This window comes from Passer domesticus, chromosome 11 (assembly GCF_036417665.1).
Source record: "Passer domesticus isolate bPasDom1 chromosome 11, bPasDom1.hap1, whole genome shotgun sequence".
Lineage (NCBI taxonomy): Eukaryota > Metazoa > Chordata > Aves > Passeriformes > Passeridae > Passer > Passer domesticus.
In genome coordinates this window covers 21153779-21176515 of record NC_087484.1, presented here as the reverse complement: position 1 = coordinate 21176515, position 22737 = coordinate 21153779, and the positions used below count along the sequence as shown (strand labels likewise).

The window sequence follows — 22737 nt, the reverse complement described above, 5'->3', positions numbered from 1 at the left end:
GCGGCAATGCTCCGCCCGCCCCCGCCCCCGCGGGCTGTGGCCACGCGCGGCGGTTCCGCTTCCCCTCCGGCCCCGCCGCCGCCGCCCCGCCGGCTCCCGGTCCCGCCGCCGCCCCGCTCAGCCCCGCTCCGCCCGCCCCTCCGTCCGTGCGCCCGCCGAGGCGGCGGCGCCGCCCCACCCGGTGAGTCCGCTCACACCTGCCGGCCGCGCCCCCCGCGCTTTGTGCGGCCGCGGCCGGGCCGGGCCTGCGGCGGGCGCGCCGGGCCGTGACCGCCGCTCGCTGCTCCGCTCGCCGTGCCCCGCCCGCTCCGGCCCGCGCCCGCCGCCCCGCCCGCCCCGGCCGCGGCCCCGCCGCTCGGCCCCGCTTCCTGCGGGCCCCGCCGGCCCCGCCTCGGCCCCCGCCCCCGGGAGCGGCGGGCAGCGCGGCTGAGGCGGGAGCTGCTGCGGGACGGCCGCGCTCGGGCCCCGCTGTCACAGCCCGCCGCCCCGGGGCTCGGCGGGCCCGCCTCCGTCCGTCCGTCCGTCCTGCGGAAAGTGCTGCCGCTGCTGCTGCCGGGCTCCGCGCCCGCCGCTCCCTGCCTGGTGCCCCTGGCTGCTTTCTGTGTTCAGCCCGTGAAACCAGGCAGGGTGGTTTGGAATCACAGAAATGCAACATGGTTGGTGTTGGAAAGGACCTTACAGCCCATCCAGGGCCACCCCTGCCATGGCAGGGACACCTTCCACTGTCCCGGTGCTCCAAGCCCCATCCAGCCTGGCCTTGGGCACTTCCAGGGATGGGGCAGCCACAGCTGCTCTGGGCAGCTGTGCCAGCGCCCTCACAGAGAACAATTTCTTGCTAATATCTGTTCTAAATGTACTTTTGGTCGGTTAACAGCAGCGGGGAGCAAGGGGAGTGGAGCTAGGTGTAGCCTGGTCCGTGTGGCAGGTGCCCAGAGGCTGCTTTGGGAGCAGAGAGTTCATCAGCTGCTTTCGAGGAGCGAGGCTGAGCTTTGCTGTAGCCAAAATAAACCGGTTCACGAGCTGCCCTACGGCCAGCGCTGTCTGGGTATGCAATATAAACACTGCTCTAGAGGTCCTGCAGTAATAGCAGTGCTAGGTGCAATTCAGACACGGTGTATTGTGAAGTTTTTATTGCTTCTGTCTTTCTCAGGTTCGTCTTTTTTTTTTTTTTTTTTATACTTCAAAATGCAATACCCGCTCTAGAGAGTCTGGGATTTGCTTTGCAGTTGGAGTGTCCTCATAATGTGAATCCTGGGGTGGTTTCTCCTTAAAAAAACAGGGATTAGCTACTTTGTGCTTCAGTTTGTTCATTTTAGAGACAATAGTAATGAAATCTACAGGGATATTGTGGAGGCTGATTAAAGCATATTTTACCAGGGAACTGATTGGTCATTACAGAATGAAACAAAATAGAAGGAAAGTAGAAATACAGAAATGCAAAGTTGTTGTTTTACGAGCTTTTGAGTAGAATCTTTGAGATAGTAAAGCACTTTAAACAAAATGCTCTGGGTAATGTATTTTAGAGGCAGGAAAAACCTCACTCTAAATTTCAGTGGTTGGATACTGCAGTTCTGGAGGGCAGAACAGAAATGCTAGAGAGAGAGTAACTTGGATTTTCTGTGCTAGGTTGCATATGGAATTTGGCTGCTCTTTGTACAGAGGTGGTTGTTAAAACAAAAATACCAGGCTGTTAACTGTGGAATATTGGCTCTGTCTGTATATCTTGCACTTTTTATCACACACAGCTTTTTCAGTGCATCTGAGGCTTGTGCTCTGCTGGGCAGCTTCTTGTCAGAGGCAGACTTACTGGGATGAAATTTGTGCTGGGATATAGCTTGAACCTTTGACCAGCAGTGTGAGTTTATTCCTGCAGGCACCTGCTCGTGCTCCCTCCCTGGGCTGGATGCTGGGCTGGGAGCTAAGGCAGCTCCAATCTTGGGCACATTTTAAATTAATACCCTTTTAAAATCCCAGGGGTGCTTGGGTTGGTTTGGTCAACATTTTGGTTGTGTTTAAAGGGGGATATTATTCAAGCACCTTTGGTTTCAAAATAACTTTATAATTAAGGGTATTGGTGGATGCTGCAGGTTTTGTTCTTGTGACAAGAAAAGCTGTGTAGGTCTGTGTGTTATTAGTGAGATTCTTCTGCTTCAGAGCCCTCACATCTGTCTCGGGTTGGTTTTGTTTGGGTTTTCCCTCCTTTTATCTGTTTTGTGCACGAGGAGGTTTCTGTGCTCGGAGGTTTGTGCCAGTGTTCCCTCGTTGCTCACAACACACACAGCTCCTGAGTGAAGCAGCTCTTTGTTCTGCAAACAAGCCCAGAGTCACACAGGCTGCTCGGGATGGCCCGGCCCAGGGACAGACCAGCAGAGCTCCCAGTCCTGCCTCCCACACCAGCACAGCTTGGGAGGGAGCTGAGTGTCCCTGGCATCCCTGGGGAGGTGAACAGAGCCAGGGGCAGGAGGGATGGGAGCAGCCAGGCACCTGCTGGGGGGTACATTCATCCTGGCAGCTGGGAAGAGGCAGGAGTGAGGTGCTCGTGGAGCTTTCCCTTCTTTTCCTGGAAGCATGATCAAAGCAAAGGCACTCCTCGGGGCTGGGATTGATTCAGCAAGGCTGTGCCATGGTCTGTTTTCAGTTTCCATGCAGGCACCTCCCTCGTAAATCTGAATTCACAGAATCACCAGGTTGGAAGAGACCTTAAAGATCATCGAGTCCAGCCCAGCCCCAACAACTCAGCTAAACCCTGGCACCCAGTGCCACATCCAGGCTTTTTTAAACACACCCAGGGATGGTGATTCCACCACCTCCCTGGGCAGCCATTCCAGAATTTTATCACCCTTTCTGTAAAAAAATTCTTTCCTAATATCCAACCTAAATTTCCCTTGGCACAACTTGAGGCTGTGTCCTCTGGTTCTGTCAGTGCTGCCTGGAGAAAGAGCCCAGCCCCAGCTGAGCACAGCCACCTTTCTGGGAGTTGTAGAGAGTGATAAGGTCACCTCTGAGTCTGCTTTTCTCTGAACAAAAGGTGACTGTCTGGCCCTGGGCTTGGAGGGCACGGTGTCCTCTCAGAGAGGTTTTTGTGCCAGCCCTGGCAGTGCCAGGGACTGAACCTCTGCAGGTGCCTTGATCCTGGTTGCCACTTGCCCTGCCAGGGATAACCATTCAGCCGGGTGCCAGGCTGGCTCCAAGGAGAGATAACAGTCCAATTAATGCCGAGCTGGGTTGGTTCTGCCTCTTGGCAAGGGCAGTTTGACCAGGAAGGCACCATGGAGGAGGCAGTGGGGAAGAGGAGTCCAGAGTACTCACCTGGGGGCAAAGGACAAGGAGCCCTTGGGCAGGGCACTGGTTCATTTTAGCAAGGAAACTCTGCACTGTTCCCTGGAGGCCTCGGGATTCTTATCGGGCTCTGCTTTTCTGTGTCTGGAGCTTGATAAGACTTTTGAAAGCTCTTATTTGCATTTAAATGCAGGTGGTAAGAGGTGGTAGAAGCTTTGAGGTGAGAAGAAAGCTCCTAGTGACCCACTAGGTGTGAAGTGCAAATGGAGCTTAGTTCAAGCCTTATTTCACTATTCAGGGTTTGTGAGAACTCAGAGCGTAATTTTACCTAAAGCTGTTAAAGTTGTTTCCTTGAAAGGGAAAATACACACTTGAGTGTTTGTGTTTGAACTGATGTAGTGGGCAGTGTCTGCCACTGAGAGCTGGAAATGAGGGTTTTGGTCCTAGTTCTCTATCTGACTTGCCGGTTTTTTAAGTGAATCATTCTTGATGTTTTCTCAGCTTCTTTCTGTTTTCTCAGTTGGAAATGGGGATTAACCAGGCTCTGAAAATATCTCACCTGGCAGGCAGGGATGTAAGTGTTAAGAAGATGATTTAAAACTGAGTTTCAGTTTTTTTCTTGAGATAAATTTTGATTAGATACACTGTGAATTCATGGTAGGAATTCCTTGTGCTCTCTAGAAGTTACAGTACATGGAAATGCTCCAAAAATTGTGAGACAGCTCTTTCCTTGGGGCAAAACAAGTGGATTTTGAAGTTCTCAGATGGATATATCTTAATTTGTATTTGTGAATTTGAAAATGCTTTAAAAAAATCTTCAGTCTCTAACGATGTATTGGTGCTTAAAATTATTTGAATGAATACATTTTACTAGGGACATATGGTATTTTTAATACTCATGGAAATACTGGGGGCTTTGTATATTTGATAGATCATTGTTTCCCAAAAGATCTGAGCCCTGCACTGGTGTTGGTGTAGCCCAAAGCTGAGTGATATTTGCATCTTAGTTCTATCAGCTAAAGCTGATAACTAAGCTTTAGTTCTGTCAGCTTTAGCAAAAGTTGTTTTACATCTTGAAAAGAGTTATTTTGATAAGATTAATTTCATTAATTTTAATTCTGTAGTTTGATTTAACCCAGGAGCAGCTGTGGAAGGAGCCAACATACCTGGGCAGTGGTGAGTGTGATTTAGGTGGTGCTCAGTGTTAAGAGAGGGATTTAACATCGTGTGAATCACGGAGAGGGCAGCTGGCAGGTGTAGTAAGGAATGGAAATACACTGAAAAGTTTTTCCAGTTCAACTTCTACTTTTTAAATTTTTTTTTTCCCCTGAAGTTTTCTGCTTCCTGTTTTAGGTGCTGGATGTTTGACCCAGTGTGTACCCAATGTCAGCTTTCCCACAGCTTCTTTAAAGAGTAAAATTAGAGTTAGTGTGGGGTTTATTTTAGAAATGGGATGTTTTCTACTCTACGTTGCATTAGCTTTTCATTTACAGTCATTTTAGAACTGCTTTAGCTAGCAGAAGTATCTCTTGGACAAGAGTAAGAAAAAACTGCTTCTGGAAGATGCTTTTTAGAGTCACCTTTGAGTATTTAACCCATTTCCTTTTGAGAAGGTCTCCAGTAAAGTGAGAACCTGGAAGAATGACAGTATCTTTCCCCTAAGCCTGTCTGCAGCAAAAGGCTGTTTAAAGGGATCTGGGGATTTGGGCTCCAGGCAGGACCTGGCTGGGCAGATTCTTGTGGAAATAGATCATTGGCAGGGGTTTCAGCTTGTGAATTATCTGCTTCACCATGAAAAATAACCAAAATAATAAAATGAAACCAAATAAAATAACAAAAATAATAAAATAAAAATATCTTAATGTTTGAAAGTGAGCAACATTTAAAACTCAAAACCATTACTTAAAAGGTAAGCTTGGTATTTTATATTTGTGTTAATTTAAGCTGAGTGCTTGAAATTTTACCATGACATTAAGTCCACCTGCTGGCATTAATGGAGACAAAAATACGTGACCATGAATTTGTTCCTTGGGGCCACCTGGGCAGGTGGCACCAGCCACAGTTTGGGTTTTACCCTCCCCTGGCCCCAAACCAGTTATTCCAGTCATCCCAAAGTCCCTCTGTGGGGATCCACGCAGGGAATTGACTGCTGGAAAAGGAATCCCTGATGTTAAACTTGGCTTGGGAATGTGCTGAGGGACCTGACACTAATGCTCTGTAACAGCCTGGGAGTGTCTGGATTTCTGCCCCTGCCTTTTTCACGTGTTTGCTGAGCTTTTGGGAATGCTGCTTCAGATCAAACACACAAAAATGAACAGGATCTCACAAAATACCACCATCGTTTTCTGTGGCGTAGCAAATAGGTCCCTAATGTTGTTAAATGATTTCTGGCTTTGAAACAGCCTTTTATTTTCCATGTGTGAAGTGCTAGCTGTCACTGGTATGAAAATAAATTATGTGAAATCTTTGATTTGTCAGAGCTGGGGCATTATCACCAAGTGTGAAATATTTTCTGCTTCTACCCCTTTAGTGGAAAAAGCAAAGAGAAGAGTGAAGTCGGGGATTTTCAAAGCTCTTGAGCAGCAAGAACAGTTAATTTTAATCTGATGCCAACGTGCTAAGGCTCTTTGATACCAGTGCCCAAGCTTAGGAAGTAATTCTTTGTGGTAAAGAGAGCCTTGATTGCTGCAGCCAGGAAGTTCAGGCAAGTACCTCCTCCTGATTTTTGGGATGAGGCTGTTTTGCCATAACCAAAGTATGTGTTGGCTGAGGACTCGTTGCTTTTGTGAGCATTGCTTTTTCTCTCCAGCCCTTTGGGCCTATTTACAGGGATTTTATATTTTTATGTATATATTTTTAGAGGGAATTGATGTTGAGATTTTTAGATGTAGATTGTTTTCCCAGGTAGCTGCTGGAAATGAAAAATAAAAATTCAGGATAGTTCAGTAGAGGTGGTTTGGGTGGTTTCTTTGCAAGCAGGGCTGTGTGTTTTAATGTGTGGTTGTGATATCTTTTATTTCCTTGTTCATTAATAATTATTCCATTGTAAAATATTTTACTTCTGAGAGGCATAATTCTCATTCTCCTTGGCTTGTTGTGTGCATGCTGGAAAGTCTTTTTGCAGCACAAGGAAATGTACTCAGTCTTGGTAAACCTGGATGGAGTTTTGCTGTGGAAGAAGTTAAGGCTTCTGGTCAACCTATACATCCACATCAATCTGTCTGCAACTTGGAACATCTCATATAATAAAGTTTTAGTGTCTTAAAAGAATTAGAATGAAAGGTTAGGGAATAAACTGAAAGAATGAAGGATAAGTGAAAATACTGAGATGAAATGATTTTTAATTCGGTTTAATTTGTGGTGGTGATGACTGTTACTCCTGCAAAAGAAAATTTTTACAAACGCCATCAGGATTTAAATGACTTTTTTTTTTCATTCCCTTGTTGCTGCTAGGAGATACTTGTCAGACACATGGTTGGCACTGAGCTTTATCTTGTAACACTTCGGGCTGGGCTCCTCAGAGATATTTCTTGCTCTGGGATCGAAGATCTTTGGCTGTAAGTCTTTGGCAGCCCCTTTGTGCCTGCTCTTGCTTGGCTGAGAAACTGGTGGATGCACTTTACTTCCTCAGCACTTCCTGGACCCATGGACCAGAGTGAGATGCAGCTTTCTAAATATAAACACAGCTGAACTGGAGAAATCTTTGTTTCGAGGATCTTGGTCAAGATTTGAAGTAGTTGTGACTTTCATTCCTTGCTGCTCTGTTTAACAAGAGTGACCATGGATCCTGGAATACTGAAGGAGCTTTTGCTGCCCAGCCCTGAAGGGTTTTGTCAAATAACTTGTCAATCATCCTCAGCACTTGGGGTCTTTATTGCCCCTTTCTCTTGGTCATGTTTTTAATTTCCAAAATGAGATGAGGATGCCATCAGTGCTTTCTTTTGGTTTCTCACTCGCTGCCTCTGCTCTCACACATTCCTGGCTGTAGAATCCCAGGATGGTTTGGGTTGGGAGGGACCTTAAAGCCCATCCAGTCCCACCCCTGCCAGGTGCAGGGACACCTCCCACTGTCCCAGGCTGCTCCCAGCCCCGTCCAGCCTGGCCCTGGACACTTCCAGGGATGGGGCAGCCACAGCTGGGTGACAGTGGGTGATGGGCCATTCCCCAGTGAGCAGAGTGGGACAGGCTGGTGGCAAGGGGCTGCCAGACTGATGCTCTGTGGGCTCTGTCTTTGCTGCCAAGTTTAATAGAGATCTTGAGCTCTTGTTTTACTCTATTGAAATGGCTCACTGAAATTTGCTTCCTGTTTTCTTAACAATTGAAAGGACCTGAGAAAATTTTCCTTTAGATGACAAACTCTTGGAAAGCTGACCACCTCTAGGTATGGCCTTCTTCCCTAGTTGAATAAAATTTATGAAGAGAATAAATTTTTAAAATTAAAAAATATATGCATTTGTATTTTCATAAACACAGAAAGTGTAAGCCTGCCATGCTCATTTGTTCCAGCAAAAATGTTTTATGCCCTTGTTTCTATGTTCACCCTTGCTGGTAGCAGCTACTGGTATTGTGAATTAAAAAGAGGAAGATTTGGAAGGCATCACATTGTTGTGCTGGGTGATGTGAGTTGTCCCATGTGGTGACTGCAGTGTCATTGTGGTGGGTACCAGCTTAGTGGGAGGACTCTGCTAAATGGGTTTTGGAGCTGGGATGTGGCCCAGGATTTGCTTGGGCTGCTGTTTGTGTTCTTCTGGCTGAAGGAATGGATTATTAAGCCCTGTGATGAGGGCTCAGGGAGGCTGGAGGTGAAGGCAGTGCTCTGATGTCTGATGGTTTTCCATAATTATCATCATGCATCCCTTGCAGTGGAATTAGACCCTTGACATAACTGCTCTCTTATTTCTATTAAAATAAATAGCTGGAATTTGGAATTGGAGTGGTGTCTGTGTGTGAGGACATCACGAACAGACACCTCCGTGTTGTCACCTCACTGAGTTTGTGTTCTGTGCCTGTCAGACCTTGCTCTTGGAGGTTTATTTTGTATGAATTCAGTCTCACAAACATCTTCATCTGCTTTAGAATCTTGTTATTGGGGCAAGATAACAAGGTAGAGCAAGGTGTGAGAGCTGCATTCTTTTGGTGTGTAAATGCCTGAGCCTCATGAAAATGCATTTTCTGGAGCTTTACTCCTGCTCTGTCATATTTCACTGAATCTTCTAATTCTGCCTATGGAATGCCATTAATTGTTTAATGAACAGGCACGGTTACCTGTGCTTATGTGTTAAACTCAGAATTTGTACAACAATATAAGTCGGTCTTTTGCAGCTTGCTAAGTGCAATATTATGTTTTGTCAACTGTTTCAATATTATTTTAGCTTGACAGCTTCCTTTGGAAGCTCTTCAGATTCCCAGGGTGCTGGTTATGCTGCCTGGTTGTAGTTTTCACAGGCCTTCTGTCTATTCAGTTGATAACTGTGTTTTTCATTTTGTATTTTTATTTTTTAAAAAGTATTTCCTTCTTGAGCTGTAAAATCAATTTTTATGGCTGTGGTGCTACTGTATCCTATATAAACAGCCATGGATAGTAACTCCCTCAAAGTGTACTAATATTGGTGGGATGTATTAAATCACTTTGGATATTTAATTCATTTAACCACTCACAACTGGTGTTTGGAGCATTGTACATTTATTTAAATATCTGTGTTTAGGGCATTTTTATCATACATTTGATTTGCAGATTGTAAGTAGTGTATGGGGTAGTCATATTAACACAAATGTTGGGGCTTTTCATATTTTCCCTTAACTACTGGCTCCTCTACTTGTCCTGTAGGCTTGGCAAAAATCAATTTCCACATAAGCATAAGAATTATTTCTATATTTTGAATTATGATATAGTTTCAGGCTTTTTCTGGCTGTTTAATATATTTTGATGTGTAGCCTGTGTACCAGTTCTAGTTGGTTTGAATTTGTTTTCTTTGGCACTTAGATAAAAACCTGTTCATGGGCAAGAAGAGTGATGAGGTAGTTTTACAAGGAATGACTTAAAAAAGAAAAATCAGAAAGTTAGTTTAAAAACTCGTTCTGGCAGCCAGCATTTTAAGTGGACATGGTTATTTCCAGTGTCCAAATGAGTGCTCTGGCTCCCTGAAAGGCATACAAGGACATTACCCCAAATTTCAGGGAATTTGCTGCATTAAGCTCTAAGTAAGTACAGTTAGAGCTGTAAGCTGTAGTGAATGTGTTGCTTGTATGTGTGCAAGTAATTTTAAAGTAGAAAATCTGTAAGAGCACACAAGGAAAACTCTGGCAGTGTCACAACAGGAGTACTGGGTGTGAACTGCAGCGAGTGATTTCCAGAACACCTCTGCCTTGCTCATTTTCCCCCTTTTTTAAGGAAAACATCATTGCAGTATTTAGTTTTTCTGTTGAGGAATCCAGGTCTAATGTTCAGATTTGCATCTGAGTATTCAGGATAATTTGAATTTGTGGCAGCTGTGCTTTGTACTTTTTTGCTGTTTATTTTGTCTTGAAATAATGGGGAAGGGGTTGCCTGGGGTGCTCTGCACTGGCTGCAGAGTTGGTTGTATAACTCATAGGTAATTCACCTCTCCTAATAGACCTAAATATGCCAGGAAAAAACAAAATGAGAGGTTGTGTCCTTGTATAAAATCTGTAAAACTTCAAACCTCACCAGTGTGAGGGAGATGTGGCAGTCCTGAAACACTCATGCAAACGCTGTGGCAGAAGTGTGAGCGAGGTTTCACCACCAAGCTCTGAGAGTATTTTACTAAAATCTGATTTCATCCTGAGCTGCTGTTGGCAGGGAAATATTGGGGTGATCCTTCCTGAGTGTATTGCATTCTCATGTAATGAAAAGATCCCACTGGGAATATTGCATCCAGCTCCAGAGTCCTCAGCAGAATAAACGTGGACCTGTTAAAGTAAGTCCAGAGGAGACTGCGGAGATGCTCCAAGGCCTGGAGCTTCTCTGCTCTGGACAGAGGATGGGAGAGCTGGGGATCTCCAGCCTGGAGAGGAGAAGGCTCCAGGGAAGACCTTCTGGTGTTTAAAGGGGGGGTTACAAAAAGGAGGGAGAGACGTTTTACACAGTACAGCGGGGAATGGTTTTAGAATGAAAGAGGAGAGATTTAGATGGGATATTGGGAAGAAGTACTTCCCTGTGAGGGTGCTGAGGCCCTGGCACAGGGTGCCCAGAGAAGCTGTGGCTGCCCCTGGATCCCTGGAAGTGTCCAAGGCCAGGCTGGATGGGGCTTGGAGCAACCTGGGACAGTGGGAGGTGTCCCTGCCCATTCTGGGGATGGAATGAGCTCAGCTTTCTGGTCCCTTCCACAAACAGCTGTCCCAGCTATCAGCAGTGAACCTCCTGGTGCAGAAGTGGGATGCTGCAGGGAACCCAAGTCCTGTGGAAGTTTCCATGTGTGAAGAAGCCCGTGTAGTCTGTTGTGACAAAAATGGAATAAATCTCTCCCAGGAGAATTGGTCTCTAGTTTCTGTGTGGTGCTGCTGGAATACATTTGGGAAATGAGCTGTGTCCACCAGAGCCATCTCTGGAGTGGGTTTGTTTTTGCCATGCTCAAGTGCTTTTGGTATTTCCAGCTCCTGCATTTGATTTGTTTGCTCTCTCTCTGTTGGATTTGTGTCCAGTGTGGGTATGAGAAAGGCAACCTCTTGAACTTGTGTTGTGCAGGGGTTTCAGCAAAATGGTGAACCTGTCCCAGGGGCTGTGGCTGTGTGGTCAGCAGCTGTACTGGTGTCCCTTGGGATTTCCCCCTATGCCATTTTGTGGCAGGTTGGCACTCCTGTAAGAAGAATCAAGGTTTGGCCCCAGGACTGCTCTGCCCAGCTGAAGTTCCCACTCTCCACTGGTTGCTGTGGTTGGAGCAGGCCTTGGGCAGCCACTAGAGAGAAACAAAGAGCTCTATTCTGTGTGCCTGTGAAAAAGAGAGCTCTTCTGGGGGGACATGTTTCATCTTTCCCCTTTGTGTTCTTCCTTGTTATTCCTTTTTGCCTTAGCTGACACTTGACAGCTCTACCAGTGTGATGGGGGAGTGCCAGATCTCTTAACCTTGGATTCTTTCTGGTTTTGCCACCCTCATAAACACTTCATGTTATCTCTTCTTTTTCCTCTAATCTGGATGGGGAAGCCATGCCCTTGTCTTACCATTGCCCAATAATATTTCTGGAGGTTAAAAGAAAAGCTTAAAAAAGCACTTTCATTCTGAGTTGGCGTTACTGGTGACCCTTCTGCACTTTGCCAGCAGCCTGAGGTTTTTAGAGCTCTGTTGTATGGTGAATCTTCAGGTTAAAGAGCTGGGAATGCTCTTATTAACACAGAAATGCACCAAGCTGTACAGGTGCCTCATGCAGGGCAGCCTTTAGTCAAATAACTTTTGCTCTGGAATGTGTGATCCCTCCCTGCCTGTAAATGTCAGCTTTAATTAAGAGAGAATCTCAACAATGAGATGCAAACCTTTTTTTTTTTTTTTTTTAATTTTCTTGTAAACTTTCCGTACTTGCCCTTTTCCCTATTCTCCTTTGATCTTTAGAAAACCTCAGCTATAAAAATATAAAGGCTGAAAAGTGTCTGCTAGGTGGTGAAATATGAGTAAGCACAAACAGCCCGACTGCCGGATTTGCATGTGCTGTGCCCGCCGCCGGCTGCCTTGTCTGCCTTTGGTTGACTCAGGATTTTCAGCAGGCAGAAGAAGGATAATTTCCTTGTTCATTGCCGAACAGGCTGGTTCAAACACCTCGGAGCACGTGTTATCATTATGCATCTTTGCACAACGGTTCCTTGAAGGAAAACTCTGGCTGCGGGCTGGATAAAAGCAGCGTGGCCTGAATTTGGTGGGTAGGCGGCAACTCCCCAGCCCTGCGGCACAGGCTGGGAATGAGCCCTTGGATCCCTCCTCATTTCATCCCTCCTCCACCACGCTCCCTAGACCTCTGGGTTCCTGCAAGGGCTGCCTCAAAGGTGGCAATGGGAGTTTGTGTCCATCAGCACATCCCTCTGGCTTGTTTCTCTGTGCTGCTCCCTTCCAAAGCTGAGTTTTCCTGCCAAAATTTAGGGGAAATGGGAAATGAGGGCAGTCGGGAAGTCACTTCTGAGGCGCATCTGGTGCTGTCACCTGTGGTGTTTGAGGTCTTTCAGAGGCAATAAAGCAGAGAAGAGGTTCCTGCTTTGCTGGTGGTGAAATGCCACCACAGTTCAGTGGAGCCACATTTATTTCATGAAGCAGAAGAGTTTATTTCATGAAGCAGAAGTGATGACTCGGGTGGGCGTTGAGTGCTCTGCAGGGTTAAAGGGACAAAGTGAAGATGAATCACTTACAGGTGGCCCCAGTATTCAGTGAGCCAAATTTGCTTAAATTTGCTATTACTAATAGCTAATAACTTACTGGTTTTTACCAGGACTCCTGCACATCTGGGCCAACTCAGATTTTCCCTGTTTATTTTTTTTAGTCATGATCCTCCTCAAAAGACTGAGATCCCTTTTTGATTTCAAAAGTGACATCTTTGCAGCCCGGTCGCTCATTTTTGGTGCAAGACTTTGCACATCTGCTCAGTGCCTTATGGAGTCAATAATTGCTTCAGGTTGTAATGGACTTTGGCAATGGGTTTGAAGAATATTTTCCTTTAGGAAACCTTAGGAATCCTTTCAAATACCCCTCAATACACATTTGTCTTGTGTAACTCAGTTCATGTTATACACATTTATTACAGTTTTGGCTATTCCTTCTTCTGTGCTAAAGATAATTTCCTCTCTGCTTTTTTTTATTCCTTCCACTCAACTGATTTTTATCTTCTTTTTTTCCCCTAAATCTCTTTATCATTTGGCAATTAACAGTTGTTTGTGCTATGTTTTCCTTCTGTTTGTGTGACTCAGCAAAAATCCTAAGGAAATTAATGGGTTGGGAAAAGACAAACTGGAAAGAATTTAGCTGGGTATATTCTGTGTGCCATCCAGTCAGATTTTGCCAAATCAATCTGAGGTTCTCCTACAACCTCATTAAGAGTGGGAATATTATGTGTTTCCTCTGCCACCTGTAGCAGTAAAGGGAGGAGGCAAGGAGGGACCTGACCTGTTTATACACTTCATGGTTGTTGGTTTGGTTACTGTGTCCCTTTGTAAATCTTAATGACAGATTGGTTTGACTCAGATATTTTTTTATTTCTGGGTTTTTTTCAGCTGTTCTCTTAACTGCATCATTTGTAAGGGCGAGTGTCTTGCCTGTTTGTGGTTGTAAATGTGAGCTTGGTCAGAGTATTTTAGTTTAGTGTAGGTTCCTTTGTGCTCCCTATAAAGAAAAGCTAAATAAAAATAACTTGATTTTCACGGCTGTGTGGTTTGGCATTGACCAAATCCTCTTTTCTGAGACCCCCTAAAGCTGGAAGGAGAGGTTCCAGCACATGCCATGGCAGTTGGTACCTGCTTTTCCAGAGGTTGGAGCATCCGCGGTGTTTCCAAAAACCATAGGTGGAACAGATTATCCCGCTGGCTCTTCCTGGCCACTATCACAGTTACTCTTGTCCGTGCTTTTGCACGAGTCCTCTCTTGGCAGGCAGAAGATCTAGGGCTATGTTTGCCAAGTCTGCAAGAAAGCAATTCTTTGTCTGCCTCTGCTGGGTTTTTTTTTTTTTTGCACGGTTTTCTCAGTTGAAATGATGAGATAAGTATTTTCAGTCTCTGAAGGTAGTCTCATTCTGTTCCAAAAAACTCCTTTTTGGATCTGATTAAATAAATCTCGTGGATCCAAATGCTTCAAGTTGGAAAGCTAGACATCCCAAAAGACTTGTTTTGTTTTTCATGGAGAAGACAGTCTGAGATGTGCTGGTTTTGTGCATTTTTCTGCAGCAGTGAAATAATTTCGAGCTGCTGAACTAAGAGGCTGTTCGTGATGGGGCAGGAAGCTGTGGCTAGGTAGCACCATCTGAATAAAAACTTGTCAGAAAGCTGCTTTCTGCTAATCCCTGGGAGGAAGTGAGCTATAATCAGCACTAAGTGAGCTAATCACAGGAAATCTATTGCTCAACAGGAGCCTTTGAAAAAAAAGGAGGGGGGCAGGGAGAAAAGAAGAATACCCATGGAGACTTTTCATTCTGTTCTTGGACTACAAAATCTGTTTAAGAAAATCGAATATCTGATGAAGTAAGCAGCCCTCTAATCTCCACTTTAATCTGCACCTCTTTTCCAGAATAATGAAGCATCAAGTCTCCTGTCTTCCAGTGTGGTGATTTTCAGGTACTAGGAGGTGGTGGTGTGGGGATGCTGTGTTTGAGCAAACTACCAAAACCACTGGAGGCCTGGGGTGGGGGGAGTGGGGGTGGGAATGAGTCTCTAGGCATTTTCAGCAAGGATTTTTATAACATAAAGCAAGAGTGAGACATGGCTACCTTAAATCTGCCTTGTCACGCCAGTCTTTCCTTGGAGCATCACACACTAGCTCTTGTATTGTTCTTGCTGGCTCTGTGCCCTTCTCACGTGACACCTTCTTTCTGCCTTGGAGATCAGTTTCCCGGACATCTCCTTTGCTCTTTTCCTCTGCTCTGGTTGTGGCTGTCTCGATGCAGTGACTAGTATTGCCAGTGGCCCCAGAGGCCCCTGGGGAAGTGGTGAAGCCTCTGCCTGGAGATCTGCGGTAGAACCCTAATGTCCTCTGCAGGGACTGCACCCAGCAGCAGCCCTTCCTTCATTTTTGGCCTGTTCTCTTTTCTTCAGTTCCTTCTGTCAGGCCACAGGCAGTTTTGCTGTGTTGCCTTCAAGCTGTGTGCATGGCCCAGGTGTTTCAGGTGTTGTCCCAAAAGTATCTAAAAGCAAAGAGTTGTTTCTTAATGCCTTACTAGCCTCAGATTTGTTACTCCTCCTTTCTGGTCAGCCCTGCCAAATGGACTTAAATGTGGTGGTTGTGCTGCTCCTTCTGTGTTGTGCTGCTGATTGTAAATGAGCTGAGTAATATTTACCTGCAGCGAAGAGCTGAGCTCAGTTTGCAGCTCTCTGAGGCTCCTGTGACAGATTTATTTGATGTATTTCACTGATTCAGCTCCGGCTCCTCAGAGATCAGTGTAAAGCCAGTATTGTGTGCCAGGAGCAGGAATTTAGGGACATGTTATCAAGCAGCTCTAATCTGGATGTGTTTTGTTTTGGTTTCTTTTTCCAAACAGTAGCCTGATACAGTTTTGTGTTGCATCCCAGGCAGCGAAATACAGGTGCAGCCTAGAGTGCTCAAATGCATTACTTTGAACATCTTAAGAAGACAAATTCAGGTCATTGTGATGTGAGAACTTTCTACACCAGCTGTTTGGTTTGGCACACGGTGCCATCTTCCTGCCCCTGCTCAGGGCTTTGTAAGGCTCATGTGTGTGCACTGTAATCCAGATTTAAAACTGAATCTGCTCAAATACAAATGCTCCAGGGAAAACGTGAGTGTGCACTATAGCAGATAGCAGAATGATTGACTTCTATTCTATTTCCTTTCATATTTTTATTCAGTTTTCCTTTTATTTCCTTTCTTTGTCTGCAAGCAAGTTGGAGAAGGAAAATGTTTGTCCTTTTCCAGAGTCAGGGGGGCTGAAGAGCAGCACAGAGCTTCAGCTGGGATGGGAGTGCGTGTCAGGCTCCATCCCTGTCACGAGGGAGCCGGGCTGGCACAAGGGCTGTGCTTAGGAAGTCCTTCAGGAAGCAGCCCAGCTTTATGCTCACACAAGGGGAACTGGGGGGGACAAACAACAAAAAAGGGCAAGTCAAAGCCAAAGCATTCAGACTGATGTGCTGCAGCAGCGTGTGTTTGTCAGCTTTGTGAAAGCACTGCCCAAGCCTCGCTTCAGCCTTTACTCACTGGCAGGAATTTCCCACCAGGGGCAGGAATGGCTGTCTCTCTCCTGTGACCTGCCCATGACCGTGGGTTTTGGGGCCCTTTCCATCCCCAAAAGAGGAAAGACAGCGAGCAGCAGGATGTAGATTGTAAAAATGAAACTCAGCGCATGTGAACGCCGTGGGCAGGTCCCTCCAGGGCTGGGAGGGACCAGAGGTGGTTAAACCACACAAGGAGCTCCCTGTGCATGTCCTGCCTCAGCCTCCCTGGGCAAAGGTGGAAAGGTTGCTGGTGCTGAGTTAACTGTTGGACTCAATGACCTGATAGATCATTTCCAAGCTTGATGGCAGAGAGGAGTTGCAGTTGTGAGGAACCTGGTTCCAGGTCTCCAGGCATTGGTGGTCTCCAAACCCTGCTGGTTGCTCGCTGCTACCTCTGCAGAAGAGCACATTTGTTCTTTGGCTGTGTAGGAGGAAGAGATCACTTAATTTTCACTGCCACAGTGCAGGGAATACCTTTGTCCAAAGGAGGGAGGAGTGTTGTGTACTGGGGATGAGGACTGAGAATCAGAGCCCTGTGGTCACCAGCACTGGCACCTACAACTGTGTTTTGTGGGTTAAGCTGCAGGACTGTGGGGAGAAAAGCTTTTAGCTTTTTTTGTCTGACTTTTTGGGCTGCAGTTGTGTCCTGTGGTGGGACTGAACCTGTCTGAAGTCTGTAGTTAAGTGTTATTTGCAGCTTCTCAGCTTGTGTCTGTGGTTCAATCCATTGCTTTCTAGTTCTTGTACTAAATGTAGTGTGAGTAGTGATTGTGGGGGAGCTGCTGATGTGCTTGAATACATTTTTATTACTGCTATTTCCTTCACTGGCAAAGATGAAAGTGAATCCCTCTTCCATGTATTACCTTTATCATACTTTTGTGAGGCTGCTCAAACTCAGGTTAACTATTTTAGTAAACATCTTTCAGCCAAGCTAAAAAACCCACCATTACTTGTGTTGTCTGATTGTGTCAGAGAAATACGAGCCTGACACCACTTTGCTGGATTACAGATTCCTGGCAGCCACTGGAAAAAAATTCCCCATGTCTTTGCAATTCCCTGCAAATCAGCAGGGCAGGCAGTGGGTGATGGTGCAGGAGTGATTCCGTCTGGCTGCTCCTTCTCTTTGGAGCTGAGAGAGCAGAAACAGAGCTTTGGGGGGTATTTGCACTCTTATTTTAATTTTTTTCCCTTTTTTAATCCCTCCTCCAGTCATTGCCCATAATGCCAAACCTCTGTAACCATTTGCAAAAACTTCCTGACACCGTGGAAACTTCCCTTGCGTGATGAAGGCAGGATAAGGATAAAGCAGAGGGGAACTGCTCCCTTCTTCAGCTGAGTGCAGAAGAAAGAGGGCTATTTGGATTTGAACCTAGACAAAATGATTGATTTTTCACTTCCCGTGATGACTGAAGAATCAGAGCTGTGCTTCATGATGTGCTTGGCCTGAGTGGATCTGTTGTCATTTATTTAAATGATGAATTGAAAGCTTTGAAATGGGCCTTTGTGCAAACTAGGTTTGAATTCAGCACTTTATTTTATTAATGATCTTTGAAACAGCCACTCAGAAATTCTACCATGTCTTGTTAAATAAATCACAGTTTAAATTGTTCCTTGAAGCTGAGGTTTTCCTAGACCACAGATTTAGTGAGCTGGAAGGGATTTGGTGCTGGACCCAGTCCTCGAGGTGGGAAGCTGATGCCTGAGCTCTTTGTGTCTCTCCAGTTTGCTCCACCAGCCCCACAGGTTGTTTTCCTGCTGTGGAGCTCCTGGGCTGTACTTTGAGCAAGGTCAAGGATCTCTGAGCATTTGGAGCAGTCAGCAGCTGATCAGAGCTGCAGCTCTCAGGGTTCTGCCAGATGCTCTACACCAGTTGCTTGGAGCGCTGATTTTCTCCTGAAATAATTTAGATTTTCATATCCTTCCTTCCAGCTTGTTGTTTCACAGTCTTTTCTCTTAAGCACGCAAGATACTAAGGAATAATTTGTTTTGGATCAAGACTGAACATGTGATAAGATGCTTGTCACTGAAAACGAAGGAGTTTTACTAGAGTGAGAATTTTATTTAAAAAGTAGATCAGCAGAAGTGCAGTTGGTTGGTTTTTTTGGTTTAAAAAAAAATTCTAGCCTGAATACCATATGACTGTACTGTTAATTTAGTAACTGGCCTCTCTAAGGGAGTGTGTGGGGAATTGCTGTGGGTTTGGAGTCCCAAGTCTGTTCTTGTTCAGTTTCAGATGCAGGTAAGTTGTTTATCCTTACATCCTGCTCTTGCTCTTATCAGACAGCTCAGAAAACCTGCACAGATGGAGGAAGTAATAGGGTTTGCTTTACAAAAATACAAAAGGCCGCTCACGATGTTGTTTTCTTTGCCCAGTGTACCGTTTTGGAATTCAAGTTATGTGATGCACTTATTTACCTGCTATGGTTTCTTTGGCTGTCTAATTGCATTTGTTGCAAAGAAGACATTTTTTGTTTTACCTGTCCCCATTTGGATACCTAATGACCCTATATCCACCTCTTTTCTGAGGTTTGATTAACAGAAGGGACATAGGTTATGATTCCCTGTATTACCATCACTCCAAACTTGACTTCAATATATATCTGTATATATAAATAGATATGTATAGGAATATATACATATATATGAATATATCAGTTTGATTTGGTGGATCTGTTGTATGTTAATAGAGCAAATATGATTTATATGATTTATATATCTCAAGTGGATGGCATGTCCTTGCTGCACTGTCTTGTAAGGGAAACATTTGGAATTAAAATCCCTGGCTGCTCAGGCCTGCAGGATACTTAATTTTTGTACGCTATATTATGGTGGAAAAAAGACAATCTTGCAGATAACTTGCCATACCTGAAAGAGCAATCAGTAAGTGGATTTGGAGGAGTGTTGGGAATCAGTGCCTGACTCACAGCTGCACCCCTGCAGCCACGTTCAGGTGGCAGGGCTGTTTATAATTCCATCAGCAGAGAAGGGCTCCAGGGCAGGGCTGTGTAGGTGGGTGCTGCACAGCTTGGAGTGCTCTTCCTCCTGGAAAAACAGCAACCAGCACATGTCCAGTTTCTGCTGCTCTGCCAGAACATTGTGCTGCTTGTGCCTCTAATGATATATTACAGAAATTACATTCTTTCATGGTCGTTTATGGGGATAATTAATGCTAATCTCCTTGAGCTTCACAACATAAACCAGAGTGCTGCTCCAGTCCAGGCTGCTGGCCTGCCCTGTGTCTCTCTGTTATGAAATGCCAGGGAATGACAGCCCACGTTGTTTTAGTTGTGCTGCTGGGCAGGATGCAGGTGTTGTGCTGTTTGGAGCACAGCAATTGGGAGAGGATGGCACTGCCTTGTCGTGGCTCTTGTGAATGGCACTGAGCATGTGAGTCATGCCTTGAGATGTGATGGGAAGCTGGTGGGCACCAGGAGGCCATTCATTTCCCAGTGAAATTCCCATTTCCCTCTCCAGCTGCTGTGAGAGGAGAAGGAAGTCAACACAAAGCTGTGTTGGCTCCTGTCCCAAAGAGGTAGCTTGTCATTTGAGTGAACAGAGGAATTGAGGGTACATTTGTTACTGTTTCTTACCTGTCATTGAGAAGTATTTTCCCTACATCTTTCTTTGTGCTCTTTACTCTGTAGCAGAGGGGCTGCCTGTTTCCTGGTGATCAGAAAGGAATCCTTGAAATACTACAAGGAGGGAGGAAATGCTAGCAGAGATCTTTTTGAATGGGGAATGTGTCACGTAGATGTTTTATTGTGCTGTGGTTGCAGCTCTAGCAGCTGTTTGTCCGTGTTTTCACTCATGTTTTTGTTGAGGATTCAGAGGATTGTGGTGATACTATGTGTTATTTTCTGCAAGTGGAGAAAGTTTGGCACCAAGTGGGGAAGCAACGCAAGCCTCATTCAGAAGTGGATCCTGTGGATCTCAGGGTTTAAATGCAGGCTGTGTGATTTGGGTAGAAATGTTTTGAGTGTCACTTAATGTAGATAGTGTGCTGAATTATGGCTTACAAACATAAGCTGTTCCTTTGTCCCCAAGGTCTTGTCTGATAAATGACAAGAAGGAAAGCATCTAAGGCTTTTAAAGCTGTTTGGTACTAGAGCATGAAGCTTTTTGTACTAGAGCTACCCCCTAAGGATGTTGTACTTAGGCCCTTTGTGTGAACAGATCTGGGAATTGTTAATTTGGTCTGGATTGCTTTTATCACTGGAAATGTTTGTGGCTCCATCCCACAAACGCTGCTGCTGGCACAAATGAATGGGTGGCCCAGAAGTGGGAATGAGGAAGGGATTTGCTTCCTTTGGTGGAGGCGGCAGTGTCTGCGTTCCTCAGAGTTGAATTCACGCCTCCTTCCCCTCTGCCAGCAGAAGGAATGGTACATTCATGTACTCCATGCTCTTTTCCTGTGTTCAAAACACATTTTTTTCCTCTTCCAGGGCTTCCCCTAGCTATTGAGAACCATGTCTGACAACGGAGAACTGGAAGACAAGCCCCCTGCCCCTCCTGTCCGGATGAGCAGCGCTATCTTCAGTGCAGGGGGCAAAGACCAGTTGCCGACCAACAACAGCTTTAAACCCCTGCCCTCTGTCCCAGAAGAGAGGAAACCCAGGCATAAAATCATCTCCATATTCTATAACGAAAAAGGTAAGATACCTCTTTTTTCCACTGCTACTTGTATCCTTTATTCTCCTTGTAAGTTTTGGCGGTGCTTTAGATGTCGGAGTCCAGCCTGTCCAAGTGTAGGGGTTTGGAAAACCAGTCCCTGTTTGCTGCCCAGCTTGAAGCAATGCATTTCCAAACAATCCTAATCAATGTTTGGCATTCCTGGGGATCGTGTTACTTAGATGCAGATTTCTGGTTCAAACTGAGCACCCAGCTGGTTTGGAAGTTACTTCATGTTGGTGGTCATTTATGTGGCACCTTGAGGAGAAAAAAAAAGTTGGTAAAGAAGTAATGGTGAAGGTGCAGTTGCATGAAAGAAAACTCAGAGAAATTACATATTTTTGTCTGTGGAACTGCACTGTTAGGACTGATTTCTAGTGGAGATAAACCTGGGTTGCTGTAAAAAATATTATTTCTGAGGAAAAAAATGCTGTAATGAATACTAGACTGTATTTGTGTGTTGTTTGTGCTCTTTTCTGTATGGGGAGTGCATGTACAGCAGTGGAGCTCTTTTTCCTGGCTCTCAGAACATGTGTCCATGTAGCACAAAACAGGCATAGATAGAAATACCTCCCAACATCTGAGATGTAAAACTGCTCAGGGACTTAAGCCTGACCTGAATCTGCTGAGCATTTTATTAATCTGCTGGTTAACATGACTTTTAATATGCACCTTGGAGAGGACCCTACTGCTCTTGATGCCTTCTGTGCTCTTGGCTCCCCGTGCCTCGCTGCTGGTGTGCTGGGCAGGACTGGTTCAGTCATGCTGACACAGGTTTGGCTGTTTGAAGAGATTCTGCTCTTCTGGTTGATTATTCTCTTGGCTCAGTGTTTTCCCCAGGGCTGGTTTTCACTCTGTCTCAGCTGTGTGAGCAGCTCTGCAGCCTGCCTCTCCCTGGAGATCAAACCCAGAGAGACAGGTTTCCCTCTGTTCCCAAGATCTGGCTTTCTGCTCTCAACAGTAGAAGGTGTGTTTCCTTTTTTGGAGGATGGAAGGATTTGGCCAGTGTAGGTTCTGGAGGCAGAATAGTTATTTCACAAGGTCATTAATTGTGAAATAGCCTGTCTGTGGCAGGGCTACAGCAGTAGCAGTGGAGGTCTTTCTACTGACATGGGTGAGCACCAAAGAACAAAGTCTGTAAGGAGAGCATGAGAAGCTACCACAGGTTGGTGGCTGCACCCCAAGAGAGACTCCAGCCCTTGGGATGCTGAATTTGGGTGCTGAAGGTGGCAGTTCTGGGTGCTGTCAGGTCAGTGTAGTGCTCTGTGTCTGGAGCAGGTTCTGCCTTAGCCTTTCAATCCTGCAGAAATGGGTGTTTGACCATGTTCTTGTTGGTCCCACAAGAAAATACCCAGAATTTGTCATGGTGAGTTCTGCAAGGAGATCTCATGGAAAGACCAAATCTGTCCATCTTCAGGCAAGGAGAAGAGTTTAGGAGCTGGGATGGCACTTGTCTTTATGTTGTTGCATTGGTGGCTCATCAGAGCATTTGAGCCCTTTTACAGACAGGGATGAAGTAGAACATAAATCCCACCTTAAGGAAGGTTTTCCTTTCTCTGAATTAGTAACAAACGAATTATGAATGCAAGTGAGAGCTTTGTGACATTCCATGACACCTTTGCTCTCCATTTTTCTCATCTCTGGACATTTTCTCTTTTCATTTTGATGGTGGGTTTGTTCATTGCTGGAATGGGGGGGTGATTGAAGAATTACCTAAAGCTGTATTGGCTTATCTCAAGTTACTTTGGAGTCCTTTGACGATTATTTAGACTACTCTAGATATTGACAAGCACCAAATTTAGACAAATTAATCTGCATATTTATTTAACATCTACCTATTGATAATTTGTATTGTGAACTGAAAGTATGAGAAAAGATTTCTACTGAGAAAACTACATTTTAGAGGAAATGAGTGTCAG

At 45.3% G+C, this 22737-nt stretch overlaps 1 protein-coding gene across 2 annotated transcripts in view; it reads left to right on the top strand.

Annotated features, from left to right (window-relative positions):
• Positions 1-27: 27 nt before the first annotated feature.
• Positions 28-22737, top strand: part of PAK2 (p21 (RAC1) activated kinase 2) — a 41917-nt gene continuing 19207 nt past the window's right edge. The window contains exons 1-2 of one of the 2 annotated variants that reach the window (XM_064435669.1): positions 28-181; positions 20593-20800. In XM_064435669.1, the coding sequence (XP_064291739.1) occupies positions 20617-20800 (184 nt within the window). In that variant the 5' untranslated portion in view covers positions 28-181; positions 20593-20616. Of the gene's footprint in view, positions 182-14414; positions 14540-20592; positions 20801-22737 lie in introns of those variants that run through there. The other variant, XM_064435670.1, reaches the window with a different exon arrangement.